We start from the raw sequence: 17,946 nt of genomic DNA, 5'->3' as shown, positions 1-17,946 counted from the left end.
ATAGATCATAAGACAATCGATCCAACAGAGGCCTAGTGAGACTTGCACAAACACTTCCAGCATGAGGTTTACAAAAGGACCTCAATTATTGTGGAATCACACATTTGACATGAAGCCGTGCACTTTGACTCAATAACAATTCGTATAAACTATAAATCATCAAATAAGTACAGATTTTGTATAGAAACACATGCTTAGTTAGTCTTAGTACACTACACAGAAGAAGGATACATGATTGTTCTACATGACTAGACAACCAACTTAGACATACAAATACCAAAAATACAAGTGTAAAAATGTATTAAGGGAAAGTTTTAGCTAAGATGTCTTGCTGAATGATTATCGAGCCGCCATCTCTAATTCTAGTATGTAGTGATCTCTCAAACTTTCTTGACCAGTTGCATCAGCATTGGAAGAATTCGATGGTTCACCTAACAAATAAACCGTCTCCTCTTGATTTTGTTGTACGCATGGATGTTCTTGGTACTTTCTCAATCGGTCTAGCTCCGCTGACACCTCCTTCATTGTGGGTCTGTCTTCCCCTTTCAGCTTTATGCATCGCCTTGCTAGCTCAGCTACTACCAACAATTGCTCTTTGTCACCCTCATTTTCAACTCGTTTTTCAAGAATTTGAAAGAGACGGTCCTCTTTGATTGAAGAAACAAAAAACATAGCTAGACTTCTATGTTCCTCGGATCTCTCCGTTGAAATGGACTTCTCCCCTGTTAAGAGTTCCACAAGAACAACACCGAAGCTATAAACATCACTTTTCTCTGTTAATTGACCCGTTTGAAAACATTCAGGATCTAAGTAGCCCAAGGTTCCTTGAACGAGCGTAGTCATTTGAGTTTGCTCAAGAGGAACCAACCTCGAAGCTCCAAAATCGGATACTTTTGTTATGTAATTCTCATCTAATAGTATGTTGGAGGATTTGACATCTCTGTGTAGGACTGGTATCGAATGTGCAGAATGCAAATAAGCTAATGCTCCTGCAGTTTCGGCCGCAATCCTTAAACGATTTTCCCAAGAAAGGGGACTACTTCCATTGCTCCGGTTGTGAATGTGTTGGAAGAGAGTACCATTAGAAATGAATTCATAAACCAACATAGGAACTTCTGTTTCTAAACAACAACCCAATAGTTTCACCACATTTCGATGGTTGATTTGAGAAAGAATGTCGACTTCATTTATAAACTGTATAATTTGGCTTTGATCCATTATTTTGGACTTCTTAATGGCTACTACTCTTTTATCAGGTAAAATTCCTTTGTACACCGTACCGTAGCCTCCTTGGCCTAGAATCCGACTGTCATCATAATTGTTGGTCGCTCTTTTTAGGTCGTCCACGGTAAAAATCTTGGCAATCTCAGAAACACCTTTACGTGAAGAGATTTGCTGCTGCAACAACATACCTCCATTTTGTTGGAAGAATTTCTCTCTGAGTTTGATGAGTTTTCTTTGCTTGAATACCCGGTAAAATAAGGCACAACAAGCGATTAGAAACAAAAATCCTAAACCAGTACCTGTATTGTAAACAAGTTAAAATAGTTAAATTACAAATACCATTCAACAACAAAAGGGTTCCACCCATTGAGGACTTTGAAATCAAAGGGTAAACAAGATAAGTTCCTGAAATTGAAGGCCACGAAAGAGAATTACTAGTAAACATGGGTGCCCGTGGAGCCTATTCCATTAGCTTGCATATAAAATCATGATAAAATGGGCACTTACCTGCAACAATTTCTATCACTGGAACTGGTTTTGTATGACGGTGGCAGTGGGTTCCGTTTACCGTACTGTCATCATCATGGTAGCCTTCTGGACAAGAGCAGGTATAACTCCCTGGAGTATTATTGCAAATCTCCATCTCCTTGCAGGGGAGATCCTTACACTCATCAACATCTGTGTCACTAAAGCTCATCATCACCAGGAGAAGAAAGATGGCTCACATTATATATCACCATATTGTTGTTTTAATAATGTTTAAGCAATTAAGCTTCCTTTGGCTAATATTTATTTAAAGTAAAATAAAGAAAACTCACCATGACATCCTTGTGGGAGATATGGGTTCCCTTCATAACGGCTCAGGCAGAAACACTGATAACCAGGGCCATTGATGGAATTATTACAGAAGCTATTCGGACCACAAGCATAAGATGTTAAATTTCCTTTTTCAGCTTCTTGGCACGTCTCTTTCCCAATAGCCCAGTCCAGCACCACGGGTATATTATCGAATTTACTATCATTGGAGAGATCCGAGCGCTCGAAAGTGAACCAATTTTTATCAGCCAAGAAGGCGTAGCCGCATTTGTTATACTCCCAAGAATTAACATGATTGTCTCTGCTCGTGAGACTCACGGTGTAACTCTTAAGTCCATTGGGAATGGAAATCTGGCAACAACCGATACCGGAGCAAGACCCATCGATCACGCTATTTTCGTTGTTGCAGATCGACATACACCCACTTGAGAAATTTTTGTCCTTAGACTCACTGAGGATCGCAATTGTGTCACACCCGATGGCTGTGAATTTGTTTCGGGTGGACGAAAAGGTTAGTGGGGTTTCCATCAAATCGATCGATGCATTTTCTCGACGAGCACTTTGACCTTGCCTATTATAACAGTCTATTCCGTGCAGACCATTTATGATCACTTCGTTTAGCGTTATATTTAGAATCTCAACGTTACCATTACCTTGGAAGGCTTTCGGAGTGGGAAAGCTTGTGTTGTCGCATGTTACACTATATCTGATATCCCTATAGCAATTTTTTCCGATGCCGAAAGGGTAGGGAATGTTTACGGTTCCACATTTTTCCGGGCATTCAGGCAATGAGGTTTGGGATACCGCGGGGGCCGACAATAACTGGATGAAATGAAGCAAGAGAAGCTGTGTAAATAAGGTTTCCATTCTTTCTTTCTTTTTTTTTTTTTCCTTCTTATGCTACAGGGTTGGATTGGGGGGGAGGGGAGGCTGAGAGAACCAAGAAAAATGCCTATCAGAAGTTTTTCCCATTCAGTGTTGCTTATACTTTTCTTTAATTGCAAGTTGAGTTGAGAAGTCTAAATAAGAATGAATCAAAACAAAATTTATACACATGTTATTGAATAGGGAAATATTTAGCCTCATGAAACAGACGGTTGAGATGCTATGGATTCATTCCCGAGAAATTGTATCCCTAATAAATGAATTAATCCCTAGAAGAAGATGTGACCTATCTCTTGGAATTTTGTGTTTTTCTCTCTCTTTTAATTGGATAGAGAACCTCAACCATTTGTTGAAGCTAGAAAAGTCCTATACTTAGGATGAAGAGTCAATAACTTCTTTCGTTGAAGTCGTTGAGAGTGGTAGGCCGAATCAATAAATTATAATTATTTATTAGGACTTTTCTAGCTGGGGTGCAAGGCTCTCCAAATCATAGTGACAAAAATGGTCATAGTTTTTTATTTATTTTTATTTTTTAAATCTCAATCTAATCGTGATATTCTCATCAATCAATTAAATCACGATTATTTAAAAAAAAAAACTGATGATTTTTTGTTTTTTAAAGCACGAATAATTGTGGATAATCCCATAGCATTGCTCGTTTCTTGGGATGGCGGCTTTCACTCCAGTTTTTATAGAATAGAAGGGTCTTTGTTTATTAATATAATAAATTTTTTTAATAGAAAAACATTTCTTCTTACTAACTTGGTAAGATTTCAACTCTTACTAAAGGTCTTTGATATCAAATGCATTAGCATATTGGCAATCCAACACTATAACCCTTTAGATTTTATGAAAAAAATCAGATCTAAAACAAATTCAATTTTTTTTCTTCTTTCTTTTGTACTAGATCCAAAGTTTAGAAAATGGATGACTATCAAGCTTCCAAAATTCAAATTAATTATTTTTTATTTTTATTCAAAGAATTTTGTCCTCAACATCCTTGTGGCATTGGATCATGCTTTTGGATATCACAAGATGATTTCAATGACCCTTAGTAAGAATTGAAATCTTTCTAACTTAGTAAGGCTAATCTTACTAATAACATATTCTAGAAGGAATTGAAATCACACTAACATGACTAACTTAATCACCCCTAACAAAAAGATTTCTTTCTAAATAACCCCGAACTTTTTTTTTTGTTGGGGGGGGGGGGGGGGTTGTAACTAGATAGTACTGCTAGAAATTTCTTTTTCTTTCTTAATGTCTACACACTATCTTTCAATTGTTGAGTTCCACTAACGGTGGAACTAGAATTTGTCTATGTAGGTGCAACTAAGACTCTTACAAATTTTAAAATTTCTTGTGGGGACAATAATGATGAATCTATTTTTTCGCTGCTATTATCAATTACAGTAGCATACAAACATTTATAATTTTTAAAATTCTTGTGGGGGCAAGTGCTCCCATTGTAAATCCACCATCAAATTTATGATTCAAATCATTGAGATTAACCTTTTATAATTGTCGAGATCAACAATTTATAAAGTGTTGATTTGGACCTTTGAACATGAATCATTGTGATCGACGATTCAAATAGTCAAGAACGACGGCTTGAATGAAAATAAAATTGTTAATATTCACATTTGTCCAAAAATGTCCAAAAATTACATTGTTTGACACTCGACAGTTTTTTTGTTGTTCTATTTTCACAAGAAATGACATTTGTATGTCGACATTTTTTTTACTAATATCGAAACTATAATGCCGTCAATTTTTGAAAAAATGTTGACATTATAAAAAGTCGACATCTCACAAAACTTTTTTATTCAATGTCGATAATAAATTTAACAAATCTACCTCGAGATTCGTAAAATAAGATCGCAAATTAATTTATTTATTTTGATGAAAATGAGAGTATAAATCTCAGTATTTTCTTTTGATTAATAGTCAAGTGCAAAATAATGACGTATGTAACTTTTCTTCTCTCCGGACTACGCGTTTTATCGGGTAAGAAAATTGCTTTGACGATGACTTTGTTTGTGCTTGATCTTCTGTAAAAACTTCTGTAGGTTTTCTTCTCTTCGAGTTTCGCGCTTTATCGATTGATAATATTTTTTTGATTTTCGGAGAAGAGCTTTATGCTTGATCTTCTCTTTAATCGGAGTTCGAATTTTTGAAGAGTTTTGTTTTGTCGCTAGAGGAGGTCTTGAGAACTTCTTCTTCTTTAGAAGGAGAACTTCTGTCTTTTGAGAGAAAATGAACTATATCCCTTCAAAATGAGGGAGGCTTTGGTATTTATAGACTTAGGGTAGAATGAAATTTATAAATATGCCACCTTATCTAATCGGATTTTACATAATCGGTTTAAATGGTATTTGGCTATTGATCCGACCCATTTAATGAACTTTGAATTTAACTATGGGCTAAGTCGTTTGTTAGGTGTATGGGCCCAATAATTAATGTGGATCACTTAGATTTGTTGGATAATGGATTTTATTTGCGAAAACTCATACCCAAACCATATGAGGCCTATCTCGATTAATGCACCCCCAATTTAGACTTGTGGGCCCAATTTTGATTTATGAGGCATTTTTTTAATTTAGAAAGCTACGCGTTTAAATTTTGATGTCTACAAATGGTCCCTCAATGATGTGTAGTTTGAAACAGAGTAGAAGGCAATGTATCATTGATCATGCTTGTAATCAACGGTGGTTGGAACTTTAGGGGAAATCAACCACGTGTGAAGAAAGGACTTTAATCCTACAAATATTAACAAACAAATGTCAATGATTCCTTTTAGGGTTATTTTCAAGACACCATTTTTTTTATGGAAAATGTTTCCAATATATTTATTATTATATATATATATATAATATATATATATATATATATTAGAAGTCTTTTATTTTCTTAAAATATTTTCTTAAAATATTTTTAAGAAAATGCTTATTTTAGGAAAACATTTGGAGAAAAATATTTTCTAAAAGCTTTTAGTTGAAAATTGATTTTGTGATTTTCACATCTTTTATGAAAATATTTTGGGGAAAGATGTTTCTCTAAAGGAAAGAATTTCAAAAAAAATTACTCAAAGAAATTAAAATTTTTTTTTTATAAAAGCATCTTCAAAATTTTCATGAAGAATATTTTCCAAAATTTTAGTGAAAGTCATTTTGATGAAATATTTTTTTGTGTGAAAATCATTTTCGAGAAAGTATTCTTTTATATATAACATTTTTCTTGATTCTTTTCCTCGTGCCTTTTTTTCTTACTCACATAGTAAGATTTTTGTTCCTACTAAGGGTCGTTGAGATCAAATGAATTATCATATTAGCAAATCCAAAACCACATGACTCTAGATTTCATGGAGAAAACTTATATCCAAACAAATATATATATATATATATATATATATATATTATATATATATATATATATATATATATGGGTCGGGTTCTTACGACTCACATTGTGACACACCATTTTGTCTTATATGGGCAAAAATGTTTGGAATGGGCTGATTTTTTGTGAGGATGATCTCTATGGTGAGGAGATCATCCTTGCCAAAAATCAGCTCATTATGAAACTTCTAGACCATTCAATTTTTTTTGAAAAATTATAGACCGTCCAATTTTTGTAAATCAATTTTGATGGGGTTAGAAGTTTTGGAATTGGATGAGTTTTTGCCAGGATGATCCTCTCATCATAGAGATCATCCTCACAAAAAATCAGCCCATTCCAAACATTTTTGCCCATATAAGACAAAATGGTGTGTTGCAATATGAGTCGTAATAGGGGTCGTAATAACGATGTTCATATATATATTGTTTTATTTTGCCTGATCCAAGGTTTTAAAGAAATGGGTGGCTATTGAATTTCCATCGAACTCCCCAATTTAGAATTAAAATTCAATAGAGAAATTTATTTGGCTCATAGAATTTTATTATCTACAAGATGAGATGTTATATCATATTTTTATTATAACCCAAAGTGATCTCAAAACCCCTTAGTAAGATTTGAATCTTACTAAATTACAGATCTCGACGACTTGTGGTCGTGCGTTCTCTTAGGCTTTCTTTACTTCTTCTTTCTTAATTCGAGATTTACTTTGAATGGCTTCTCAATTTCTTTCCCTGTTCAGATCCTTCCCCTTCAAAGTCCTCCCAACATGAACAGAAAATGGAACGATTCGACTCCTTGCAAATTGCCTCGCTAAGAACTCGTGAAGAGGAATCTTGCTTTCTTCTTCCTCATTATCATCATAATCATCCTCATCTCATCGTTTTCTCTCATTCGATTGTCCTTGTAATCTTCTCGACCAATCAGGTATGTTAACTCACAAGGATTTCGCATTTTCACAACCAAGATCGATTTTCACCTTCCATGATCTCGAATTACAAATCGATTTCTTAAATTCGGGTGTGAAATGATACGAACCTACTTTGATCGGATCACAAAAATAATAAAAGATGAAGAAAGATTAGAAATTGATCTCGTTCGAGGGAGATCGGACCTCCTAAACTATCAATTCGAGATGGTGAATCTCCAATCCAATTAAAGACTAAATATATTTTCTTTGCATATTTTCATTAAGATCAAAATGAATTTAAATACAAGAGAAAATAAAACTTATCAATTGGGATCCAGGAGGTTCCAACCTTGAGGACAAGGTTGTTTTCAAGGAAGGTGGAATGTTATGTGCTTATATGGGAGAAAGGTGAGTAGGGTAGTTTAGGGTGCTTCTATTGTATGGGATCATAACCCTTTGTGAGTGGGAGGTTGAGAGTATGTAGGTGTGTTATAGGGTAGTTCTTTGAAATGAGTATGAGTGGGTAGTTTAGAGTAGTTAGTTTGAGATTGGGAAAATCAGTTAATGGGTAGTTTTATTTTCTCTTGTATTTAAATTCATTTTGATCTTATAATGAAAATATGCAGAGAAAATATATTTGGTCTTTAATTGGATTGGAGATTCACCATGTGGCGCCCCGCCAAACGCTAACACAAATCCCAATGCCAAATCCCAAGGTACTAGGTGGCACCTCAAAATTTCGGCATGGTCTCCTCTGTTTATGTTAACGTTTCACGGAACTCAAACCTGATAAACCAATTTATAATACAACCTGTATATAAAGCTGTAAATACAGAAAATAACAGCGGAAGACTAATTACATCTAACATGTAAGTAGATCAGAGTGCGGAAGATTTAATCATATACAGGCTTACCAAAACACTCTCACTCTAACAGATGCCTAAACTCTCAAATCCAAAAACTACATACATCCTGGATGAAACTGACAATACTAAGGGATGTGGCCCTAGTGCTCACCAGGCGATAAAATCTGATCGTCGATCTGATCGACCAGATACTCCTCAATTACTGCCTCTACGCCTGCCTCGACAGCTGCAAGTGCTGAAACTAAAAAAAATAGGAAGGAAAGGGTGAGTAACGAAAGTTACCCAGCAAGTCCACAGCCAATTCCTACTAATAACCCTTCCTAAGCATGATCGAATAAAGCATACTGAACATTTTAATACATGCAAGGTTTTACAAGATAAAATACGATCAACTGGTACATATAGCCAGGGATGAGCAACTAAACAGTTTTAAAATTACAGATAGCATCAATCATCCATACTCATCATACATTTTTTTTTTATGCAAATAATATTACCAACATTGAAATAATAGACATGCTTCTCATTTATAATTCGAAATATAACAACAGGTACATAATACAAATGGTGGAGTATTGGAATTAAAGAGTTGGGATTCACGACTGGATCACTCCCAGTCGGGACATGATATTCCTCAATAACATCGTAGTTCCTGATTTTGTGGCTGGTCGTGTCTACCACGCTTGCGGAACCATTTATCCGGCTCAGGCTGGCCGTTTGACGTGACCGTAAGCAATGGGTCTCTTTTCGATGTGTCAGAACGTTCGACTACTACTAGATGTTGTTGTGATCACTGACTAATCATCTTCGTCTATGCCTATCAGGCGTGCATATGATTCCCAAAGGACACTCCACTCGTATACGACCACCTTTACAAAACACGTTCACTGGTAAAGATAAGAAAGGAATGGACCCGGATTCCAGTTGTGACTCCACTCTCATACGCGTCCCATACCACGTATGAGTTTGGTGGTCCCTACCGTACATCTCAGGATAGTGCACCCCTCCGGATGATGTGACACACTATCCCTTCAGGCATTCACAAACCCTTTAACAGCTCACAAAATAGCTACGTACATATATGATTTTTCATTTAAAACAAAAGAGAAATTAACAGAACAGGGTTGAGAACGAATATCCAGTTCCTACCATGCAACCGTGGCCACCCGGCCTAAAATAAATAACAGTACTCAGCGCAAGCGCTAACATAATCGGAAATAAACATGCAACCCTTTCATTAATAACCTGGATATCCTTTCACCAACCTACATACAACATACAATGTAAAATGCAGACATCACCCCTCGGGCGTGATTCTGACATTTTACCGTTCATTCCCTTTTCCCATTCTCTCAACATTCTCATTTTTCATCCTTTCAAATCAACCATTCATTTTTAATCTTTCAAAGTCATTCTTTTGGTCTTTTCATTGAAAACCTTCAAAGTTTATTCAAAAACAAGGTCCCGATGATGCACGGAGCAAAAGCTGTTAAAAATAATGAAAGCTGGTGAAAATTTGGCTAAGTGTCAAAAACTCAATTTTTCAAAGTTCTCGAAATTAAAAACGGGTTTTTCGAAATGAAAGTCTCGATCATGAGATTCAACACCATATAGTTTTTGTAATCTAATTCAAAGAAACGCGAAAGTTATTTCATTTTGAAAACTTGCCGAAAACGTCAAAAATTACGTTTTGTTCTTTAAACCAAAATTCGGATTTTGATCCTTTGAGATTTGGATCTTGAAACCATTCCAATTGTTCCGAAATGGGGGGTAAAACCTTAATTTCATTAAAGAACTTAAAGTAAATGGAAAGTAAAAATTAAAGAGGACATTTACTTAAATGTTTTTAATGAAATAAAGGGTGAGAAATAGTGTATAAGGTGTGAGGAGGTCAAGCCAAGAGTCAGAACACTGTTCTGAAGAGAACTGTGTCTGTCGGTGGCTGTCGGCGGCAGAATCAGGATTCTGTCGGTGGAACCGACAGATTGGTCTTCGGCAGATGTCGGTGGGACCGACGGTCCTGCCGACAGCATAAAATTTCATCGCGTTTCGTCGGTGGCAGAAGCTTCATTCTGTCGGTGGGACCGACAGAATGCCTTCGGTAGGTGCCGGTGGAACCGACCCTACCCGCCTACAGCCTGAACCTCACTCGCGATTTTTGGGTTTTTCGATCCCTTTTTCGATTTCCTTTTTCATTCTTCGAACCATTCTACCCACCCACGATTTTGTTATCAAGATTCGATCAAACATAAGCAAAACACCTACTTCTACCATGAATTTGAAATCGAACAACAACTTTCTACGATTTAAATGCAAACAATAAGTTTTGTTTTAAAACCCTAAATGCACATTTCGGAAATCTAAAGCTACCAATAAGAATTGGAAGTCCCTTACTTGGTTGTGGACGTCGAACGTGATAAACTCACACAATGATCAAGGTTGGTGGCTCGAGAGTCGAGGTTGGGCTGACTTGGATGCCAAATGAGCAAGGGTTCGCAAGGTATCCGACAATGACGTTCTCCTTCTCCTCTATAATGAAGCATAGACCTAGCTCCTAACTCGATGAAGCCCTCGGATGGAAGATGTGGAGGTTTACTCGAGCTACCCGGCTGGTTTTTGATGAAGGATGGGGAAAACAAACAAGAATGAACAACCAAAGGTGGTGAAGTTGTAGCTCTCGACGTGGCCGACAACTTTGTCTTCTTCGTCGAGGTTCAACTCGGCTTCGTTCGGGCTAGAACTTGATGGGAATGGGTTGAAACCCTTGGGTTGAGAAGTGGCTGCCGTTTGGTTTCCTTGGAAAAGAAGAGAAATGAAATGAAATAAAAGAAATAAGATTTCTTTTATAATAAAGCTGAGGGGCATACTTGTAATTTCCCCCCTTATTTCTAATTTCGATCGTAACTTAACTATTCGGACTCGGAAAACGACAAACGAATATACCATTTCGAATATTTTTTCGATTCGGATCTAATGGTGTCATCAAATCTTTTCGATTCTCGCTCTAACGAAATTCCACTATTTTGGGTCCCACTTAACACGAAATTCGAGGATTCTATAACTTCTCTATCCGAATTCGAATTCGGACTTGCTTACAGGCTAATGTATATATTCCGATGCTTTTGAATCTAATGGCGAAGTTGATTTTCCTCGAAATTAATCATAACAAAATCCGAGTATTTTACTCTAAGTCTCTCATTCGATATTTCCCTCCAAATCTCACCATTTACTTTCCTCGAGATATGAGTTGAAAATCCGGGGTGTTACACACCATCTTGAATTGGTGGCTTAGGAGGTTCGATTTCCCTCGAAAGATATCAATTTCTGATCTTTCTTCATCTTTTATTATTTTTGTGATCTGATCAAAGTAGGTTCGTATCATGAGATGACTTGATTCGAGTTCCATACTTCGGATTTGTCAAATTCGAAAGGGATTCTAAATAAATCGGATTAGCTCTCTTTCTCCAGAGAGAAATCGATAACTGGGTTTGAAATTGGCTTCCATTAAAGACAAAATCTCAAAATTGAAATGTCAATCTGTTTGTTTGTTTTTTTTTTTTTTACCGAAGAATCCCACGTTCCCTCGTTGGTTGCAGCTGTCGCCCTGCCATTTTTTTTTAAGATGAAGAGGTTTGCTTCGACTCAATCTCTCCTTCTCCATTGTCTCTTTCTTCACCGAACCATCAATCCAACTTTGATTTTTCAGTTATCATCTTTCTTTCTTGATTTGGATTTATTTATAAAGGAAGCAAGTAAGTCGGTACAGACCATTAATATCTCTAACGCTTTCCCTTGAATACTTAAACTAGGGCCGTTCCTCTCTTATTAAAGCTCTGTAAGGGACTCTCACTCTCAAGGAGCTACTCCTTACACTAAGCAATCTTCTGCCTATTGCTGCCCCCCTTCCCCCCATTTAGCTCATCAAGTCACAACAACATTGAAGGCTTGCTTTTCAGCTGCTTCCTATTAAGAGGAAACACCCATGTGCAATGATAATGGAGACATGAACCTCGATCTTACAGACAAACCGACATATTCAGACCGAAGAACATCTTTTTTATGCGAGGATGCATTCTTCGGACAATCAGTTAAATTATTCTGCAACCACTCCATCTTAATCTTGTAACATCTATTTTTTTAAAACTCCTTTGCCACGACATTTTTTGGTATATATAATGCAAATACAACCAATTGTATCGCGTCCAACAACCCTACATCAGACCCATTGATAGTCTGACCCTTTATAAGAAGGTCAATAAGGTGCTTCGTATCATCAAAAATAATACTCATCTCACCAAATGGGCGATGAAAGGTATTTATCTCGGGATGCTACCTCTCAATTATGACGGTGATTTTCGTGGTGTTTAATGTGGTGGTGACACTACTCATGGGAAAGACATGAAAACAAACATACTCCATAGGTTCTGCTGGTATTTATGTGTAGTGCTTCAAAAAGGAGGAAGAATGCCATATTTTTAAAAGAACTCAGGCAGTGGGGCTGTTCCGATGACTGTGTTGATGGAGGAAAGCCAATCTATTCAAATCGATGAGGAAGACGGGTTGCTTTCATCTATTAAGTTGCCCTAATCGTGAAAACGTATTTGTTGGATTGCCTTAAAGAATAATTGGGGTGCTTGTAACATCACCCATTTTTTTGGTGGGGGAAAGTACTACCGAAATTGAAACTCATTCATTGAAGGATTTTCTCAAGTTCTCTCCCATTCTTAGTGGAAATTCATTTATAACTTCAGTTTGAGTGAGTTTTAGTCTATATTCTTTATTTATTTAATTTAAGTTTAAAAGTTAATTGAGCTAAATTTATTGGACTTGAGCTAAATATCAACATTGACAACTATGTTAGAAATTCACAACTCACAATCAACCACCCCATTTCTTGTGAGGTTGGATATTGAGAGCGTCCTCGATCCACGGATCCTCTTTTGACATTTGAGGTTTGGGAGTCGCCACCTAGTTATTACGGTCTAGGAATCGAATTTTGACTCTAAAAGGTAAATAAACTAATCTACGAAAGAAAAATACGGGTCCGGAGATCACGTTACGGGGTTAGAAAGTGTTAGGTACTAACCCTGCCCGATAAACGCCGGTCTCTACTAATTCTCAAATAAAATTACATTGCTAACACCACCTAAATAATAATAAAAAAATAAAAATACTCACATTTTCCAAACGCAACGATTTTATTCCCTTGGATCTGATAAAATAGCTCCTCGTATAGTATTCCTCGCTTTGTTTTGTCTTCGGATCTGATCTCTGAGTTCCGAGGCAAGGTATCTCTTTCATAGATCTAGATTCTTCGAATTTTTTTTTATGAATTTCTGAGTGTTTTTGAAGGGCTTCTAGGTATTTTTTGAGCTAAAGTTAAGGTAGGGGTGTTAAGTAAGGAGTCAGGACTTCAAAATTAGGATTTATGGGAGGTTAGGGAAGCTTTCTGACCTACTTTTCTTAGGGTTTATGATTTGACACGAAAATAGGATGTGAGGACCCTTATTTATAGATTTTTTAAGGGTTGATTTAGATAGAATTAGTGTTTAATTAGAATTTTTTTAGTTAGAGTTATATTTTAGTTATAATTGTTTTAGGTAGAGTTATATTTTAGTTAGAATTGTTTTAGGTAGAGTTATATTTTAGTTAGAATTCTATTAAATAGAGTTATTATTTAATTAGAACTCTATTAGGGTTTTGACTTTTGGTCTTACTTGATTGACTTTAAGATTTTGACTTTAGTCTTACTTGATTGACTTTAATATCTTAACTTTAGTCTTACTTAATTGAATTTAATTTTGACTTTAGTCTTACTTGATTGACTTGAATTTTTTGGAGAACCCCCCTCTATTATATTTTTAATTCTTTGGACCCCCAAATGGAGGGGTCCTTGAAGAAATATCTTGTTAACCCTCAACAATTTTACCTGAGAGCCTGATTGATCGATTTTTTTAGTTTAAAATTTTAAATTAATTTTATTAATATTTTTCTTTAATTATTTAATATTTTATTTATTAATTTCAAAATTTTTAATTATAAAAATTGTGAAATTATCGTTTTGCCCTCAGAGGGGATTTTTCACGTTTTAAGTAGATTTTTTTATGTTCTATGATGTTTTAGAATCGATTTTTCGTAAGGAATTCAATGAAAATATTGGTTTGTGTTATTTATGAAATTTTTTGTGTGAAATGGTTGTCAACTTTATGAGGGGTATTTTCTTAATTTTGTCAAATTTTGTGAAAATTGACAAAATGATTTATTTAGTTTCGATTTGTTGTTTTATATGTTTGAATGAATTTTCCTAAGGGTAATGTGGGCTCTACGGATGTTTTGAGGTTAGGGGTACTTTGGTAATTTGATCATTTTTTAGTGACTTTTATTATGAAGGTTCTTTTTGTTTGCAAGATGATGATTTTTATATTTTTTTGGATTATATTTTCCTAGCGTAGCGTGGTTTCTATAGTTTTATCAGTTCGAGATACCTCATCCGGATTTCTGAAACATATCTGGTAACAAAATAAAGCATTGGGATAAACATCCATCATTGGAAACCGTTGCGATCGGGTTGACGAGTTGATTAACCAGGCGAATGCAGAAATGGGGTGTCTACAGATATTTGTAATGGGAATAAAGGATGAACACAAGTCAAATGTCTCCTTTTAACATTCAAAATCGAATTGTTGCCTTGAAATAGTCTTGAATTGACTCAAGTACCTAAAGAGGGAGAACAACCCTACATATAGAATATGAACGAGATGTTGGAAATTTATTCTTACAAAACCATATTCAAGTCTTGGGTCATTTAACAAATAAAATTTCTTTTTAGTGATCCAAACAAATATAGACTTTTAAAGGGACTAAAAAGTTGGTTAAATGGTAATGAGGGACTAAATAGGTAATTCAACATGCAATCCGGAGAGTTTTCAATTCGATGGGTTTTGAGAGGTTTCCTAAATCAATAAGAGCATTACCCTCCTTAGGACTCCTTCCAATTTCATCCCCAACCACACAATTTTTAAGTCTCCCCACCTAACATAATTCAATGGATTAGGTTTTAGTGGTTGTGGACCATTGGGTTTACTAACTATTATTTGTTGCTTGAAGCATTGGATATACATTATTTTGGCTAAATCAAGAACATCAAGAGGGATTCTTTATTGGCTCTATTTTTATATGTACTATTTGAATCTGAACAATACAAGTTTATCTCTTGAATTCAAGTTATTGGTTCTGTTTTAGTTGATTTTGATTGTATCAAAACCAAAAAAATGGTATCAGGGTAGGTTGAAGCTCTCGTATTCAGTTGAAATCAATTTTAATGGACAGCTCTTGATTTAAAGATTTAGAGGGTTTTTAAAAATCCTTATTTCCTTTTAATTTTAGGTTAAAAATGTCAAATCTGTCGCCAATTGATCACGAAATCATTGGTGTTGTGGTCACCGAAGTCTTACCATTACTTTCAATCCATTGTTGTCGGCTTAAGGATTGGTTCAGACCATCCTTGGCTGTTGTGTTCATCCATTATGTCAATCAGTTTCATCCAAATTTAGAAAAAAATTATGGCAAAATTTTATTAAAAAGTCATATATATTTTTAGTGATTTTATCATGATTTACACAATTATTAAAATAATTATATTTAAATAATAATTTTTAGGTGATTTTTCATGGTGCATTCAATCACTAGCAAATGATTTGCTGAGATATCATTTATCAAATAAACAATTTGCTAGGAAAATATTTTCCTTTCGATCAAACGCAACCTAAGAGATAAGACTGCTCAAATAAGGAAAAATGAGAATTAAAAGCCTCAATTCATATATTTAAATCTGTGATTTCTAAGATCACTTAAGAAACTTTAAGGCCTAACAAATGAAAAGGCCAACATACACTATCTTCTCCAATTTTATCCAATTTCCCCTCATTTAAATTGTCAAATTTCAAATATAAGCTGATTAAAAATATGCATATATAAATAAGTGAAATAGAAACAATCTAAGATTGGAACAATAAGTAGACACAATAAAATCCTCTCCTATGCTGTTAAATTTTACTATCTAAAAATAATAATAATTAGAGTGATGAAATCTGTGATATTTTTTACTGCTACAAGATCAACGATTGAACTTCTATCGCTGACTTAAACACATTGCTTTCTAGGCCTTTGTACACAACCCACAAATGCTTGATCATTCTTTGTACATAAAACCTTTAGTGAGTTTCGCAGAATTTCAACAATTATTTTGCTTCTAGGAAAAATTCTCTTCTTTGTGTCATTTTCCTCCACTTTTGAGTGTGTCATACCCCAATTAAGCCCCGTGATTCTCATATATTCATAATTCTCCCTCTCTCTAACATATCGGTCTTTTGTAGTAGTCAGTTGGTTAACAATGAATGATTATTCTATTTCAAAAGATTTTAATGTTATAATTTTTTTTATTTGGTATGATAGGACTCATGTAGGAGACCTATTTGCATTCAATAAGCTTGACCTAATTAATTTTAAAACATTTTTCTCTATACTGCCCCCTAAATGATTTCAAGTTTAGTTTCAATTTTTAATTTTGATGAACAATTTTCTTGAATTTAAAGAGAAAATTTCAAAATTTTCCTTAGACATATATTCACAAATACCGAATTGAGAGAATCTCAATGAGAAGCAAATATTCACACTAACAAAAAAAACATTAAAGATCAGGAAAGGTGCAACAAAGGTTACTCTGTGAGAGAGCGTGACAAACCCCAGAGTTTAAGCTCAAGTGTGAAGTCATCCTCTGTACAGCTACAATGTTGTGGAGAGGAAATAGAGACATTACACTTCCAAGTTCGAGTGGAGATTTTTTAAGACAAAATCTTATTAGATTGAAATTATGGTATAAAAAAAACTATGGTTTTATTGGGTTTTTTTCGATCGAGTAACCTAGATGTAGAAGTGGAAAAAAACGATGAGGAACTGTGGAGGTGGATCTGCTTGAGCGAAAAACCCTTGAAGTTCAAGATATGTAGAGAGAAGATGTTTGAACCTTTGATTTCATTGTGCATTTAAGAGCTATTCTGTTATAGGTGGAAGTCTTGAGATAACTTTTAAGTTCTAGGGTTTAAGGTTTAGGGTCTAAAGCTTATAATAGAGATTCGCTTCAGATATCCAAATATGGGGAAGTAAAAGAGAATTTGAAATTAAACGATGCGTCTGTATCATTATTTGGTGTGTTATGCATAATTTCAATAAATGGGGTACTATATAAAAAAGTAGGTGTGGCAATATAAGCGTCTCTCGTGAGTTTAGCTCGTTTTGACGTTTCATCTCGTTTGTGAACAAGACTGAGTCGTCTTGGATGAGTTTTCCGATACATTTGAGAGATCTTGTTCAACATTGAGAAAAATGAACGTGAGGTTTTAAATTTCGTTCGATACATTGACTTGTCTATTCGTCTCGTCCATGCCTGATACTGAGACAACTTCAGTGATACGTCTTGGTCTCGAACAAGTTTTGATACCATGCTCACAAGTGGTTTTTTGATTAGGGGAGTGGATCCTCGGTGGTACTTTTTCCTGCAATTTGCTCTAGTACTCCTTCAATAATGGTGAGGCCATGCACTAAAATAAAATCTAACCCAGCAGCCATGTTTTCAAAATAGCATCCGATTCATCTCGATTGTCTAACGAGACTGCATGCTAGATGATTCACATGGTTTTTCCTCTTTGTTACCGAGATGACCTGGGTGAGTCATCTTGGTCTCGGGTGAGATTTGAAACCATGCATACAAATTTTTTATAGGACTTGAACATCTTGTCCAAAGGACAAATGCGTCCTTAATGATCACAGGATAATCAACATTCATGTGGC

At 35.2% G+C, this 17,946-nt stretch overlaps 1 protein-coding gene across 1 annotated transcript; it reads right to left on the bottom strand.

The window, feature by feature from the left end:
* Positions 1-98: 98 nt before the first annotated feature.
* On the bottom strand, positions 99-3,049 carry LOC147393422 (putative wall-associated receptor kinase-like 16). The gene is made up of 3 exons (XM_086456751.1): positions 2,043-3,049; positions 1,732-1,902; positions 99-1,523 (listed from the first exon to the last, which is right to left on the bottom strand). Exons 1-3 carry the CDS (start codon positions 2,905-2,907, stop codon positions 340-342), a joined length of 2,220 nt encoding a protein of 739 aa, XP_086312877.1. The 5' UTR covers positions 2,908-3,049; the 3' UTR covers positions 99-339.
* Positions 3,050-17,946: the final 14,897 nt, after the last annotated feature.

The sequence above is a fragment of the Akebia trifoliata genome, chromosome 10, assembly GCF_017979445.1.
Source record: "Akebia trifoliata isolate Shusen 1 chromosome 10, ASM1797944v1, whole genome shotgun sequence".
Lineage (NCBI taxonomy): Eukaryota > Viridiplantae > Streptophyta > Magnoliopsida > Ranunculales > Lardizabalaceae > Akebia > Akebia trifoliata.
This window is presented reverse-complemented; position numbering and strand designations above follow the sequence as displayed.